General features: G+C 41.1%; 1 protein-coding gene across 1 annotated transcript in view; it reads left to right on the top strand.

Annotated features, from left to right (window-relative positions):
• Positions 1-1,946: 1,946 nt before the first annotated feature.
• Positions 1,947-2,827, top strand: part of IFT57 (intraflagellar transport 57) — a gene marked incomplete at its 5' end in the record, with an annotated part of 15,113 nt that continues 14,232 nt past the window's right edge. The window contains one exon of the mRNA XM_009073510.1: positions 1,947-2,168. Coding sequence (XP_009071758.1) covers positions 1,947-2,168 — 222 coding nt within the window. The remainder of the gene's footprint in view (positions 2,169-2,827) is intronic.

Raw genomic sequence — 2,827 nt, 5'->3', positions numbered from 1 at the left:
TGGGGGAGCAGAGCAGGCTCCTGCGTGGTGAGGTGCTTGGTGTCGAGGGAAAGCCATCCAGCTGAACAGCTTCCCGTGTGATGTGACGGCGTTCAAAGCCGTGAGACCCTGCCCAAGGCTGAGGTGTGATAAGTAAAGGCACTTGAGCTTCTCCACCCCCAGCAGATACTGGATATCCTCATGCCGGGGTACCTGTGCAGAGAATAATTCCAAGCCTTAATGAATTTCTTGAATTCAGGATAACTTTGTGGGTTGTGTGTGTTCTTTGACCGTTTACAGAAAGATTCTTGGACCCATCATTGCCATTTACAAAAAGAGTCTTGGACCCATCGTTGTTAAGCCTGGGTTTTTCTGTCCAACACGTATTTATTCCATATGTAAACTTTTGTTCTTTAAATTATGGTGGGAGACAGGAAACTTAGGAAACAGGACCAGTCCTTAGGAAACAGGACTCTTAACTGGGTTAAGAACAGGTCCCATCATCCACCTGCCCCAATAACTTTCAAACCCATCCATCAGTTTCAACCAGGCTCCACAGCAGTTAAGCTGTCTATAAGCAACAGTTTGGTGGTGGGGGGCTCAAAAAAGGCAGTCCAGATTGTTCCCTGGTTGGAAAAGAGGCTCAAGGATGAGCCCAGTGGCCATAAGTTGGGTTTATCCAGCTGTCAGACCATCAGTATATTTGGAGCAAGGAAACAAACCTTTGTGTACCTTAGCGAGAGCTGTGTCTGCAAAGGGAAGTGTTTGATTCCAAGTATCCAGTGCACATGCAGTTTATGGTTTTGTGCTAAATGTTGGGCTAACTGTGGTCTGGTTTTATGGAGTGAATTCTCATTAAGAGCACATATGTGAATTTAGGGAACCAGATGGATTGCTGCTGTCAGGAGGAGTATTTGGGGCTATGGGGAAGGGAAGCAGAGGAGACGTTACTATGGTACAATGGTGGAGACAGGTCCAGTATGTAGGAAGAGGACATATCTCTTGAGTGAGTGAGGTTTCAGTAAATTTGTTCTCCCCTCAACAAGAAAGTGCCATTCATGATTTCATGCAGTCACTTGGTGCAAATTCTGTTTATTTATTTATTTGCTTATTTTCAAAGAGGCACAGTCATATACCCAAACACCAATACTTTCTGTGTGCTGTGTGTCTAAACTCCCTTTAACAGAGAGCAACACGTGCTTCTGCAACATTTTTCAACGTGCTCTAAAGTAGATAAAAGATGAGAAAAATCCCCCCTGGCTTCCAGTGTCGTGGGTAAAGATATAACATTTTAGCAGTGGATCGTTGTAGTTTTGTGTTTGAAGTAGACTGTTTGCTGGGTGATGTTGACAGCAGTTGTTAATCAATTTTGCTAATCTATTCAGAGGATGTTTTCCAAGTTAAAACTTCGTCTTGCACTGTACATCGCTTGTCCTGTGAAGAATGCCTGAGATTTAGCAAAATCTTAGCTCATTCATGACTTACGAGTTACTGGCAATTGTGGATCTTTGACTTGTGATTCTATAGAGCTTCTAAGTATTTTATGATATGTAAGGGATACTTGAACGAATCTATTGCATAGACTCTTATTTCACTAGCAGTAGCATTTTTATCAAGTGATGGCATTCTGCATCTCTAAAATTAAATGGTAAGAGAATTGAGCTCAGCATGATTTGAGGCTGCTCAGGTGAACAGGAGGAGTAACTTCGGTTTTTGTGGAAATGTTATTGATGGTGTTTAACTGAAGCTGTATAATGCTGCTTGCAGTGGGGGAGGAGTACCCAGTTTCTGTTTGATTCCTTGGAGATCTAATGCTGATTAATAACTTACCTAAAGTGGGAGACAGATGGGCTGTAGACAGTCTGCTGTGGTCCTGTGTGAAACTAGACATTCTGAATTTAGTTCAGATGGATTGCTCAATGAGAGAGTCATGGGAACAAACTGCTCTGTGGTCTGTGCTGGCCTAGAGTGCTGTAAGAGCTCCAGGAGCCCAAAATATTTACCCTTTTTCCTCCTTTTTAAACAGGCTGTACTTTGCACTGCCCACCAATCCCGGGGAGCAGTTCTTTATGTTTTGCACACTTGCTGCTTGGCTGATCACTAAAGCAGGACATCCCTTCGAACAGCCACAGGAATATGATGATCCCAATGCAGTCATATCAAACGTGCTCTCCGAATTACGATCCTTTGTAAGTGCTGAACGTGCTGCTTTCCCCAATGTATTGCAAACACATGCATCACCTCCAGATATTACAGTAATCACATGCTTCCTGCCTTGCCTGGTCACATTTCCAAGAACCAGACTTTTCCTATCTATAAGTTTGTACTCTGTTACTAGTGAATTGGAACTTACATACTCTGTACATACTTGCTAATTTTTTTAGCACTGCAAAAAATGGTCTTATAATACTATGTATGAGTCCAATTAGTTTTGTTCTGCAGTCTGTAAAATGGATTAAACTGGCCTTGCTTTTTGCAGTGCTACATGTGTTACTCATTTATAGCAGCCTAATTTACAGAGATTTTATCTGGAAAGTTTACTCGTTACTTGTGATCCTGCTTCTGCCAAAGTCTGTGGTATAATTCATAATGAAGGAAATGGTTTAGAATAGTGTTCATGTTTTCTTTATTATTTTTTTTTTTGCTAAGGAGTAAAAGGTTGTATAAACTGCCAGGAACTACTGGTTTATTTTTTTTCTAATATTAAAAATTAACCCCAAAGGTCAGGAGAATATAGCAACTTACAGCAAGTATGATTTTATGGAAGATTATACAGCTGTGAATGATATTAAGAACACTGTTCTTTAAAGGAGGTAAACCATAAGAAACTATGATTTTTATTCTGCAG

This window comes from Acanthisitta chloris, unplaced genomic scaffold (assembly GCF_000695815.1).
Source record: "Acanthisitta chloris isolate BGI_N310 unplaced genomic scaffold, ASM69581v1 scaffold13964, whole genome shotgun sequence".
NCBI classification, from domain to species: Eukaryota; Metazoa; Chordata; class Aves; order Passeriformes; family Acanthisittidae; genus Acanthisitta; species Acanthisitta chloris.
This window is presented reverse-complemented; position numbering and strand designations above follow the sequence as displayed.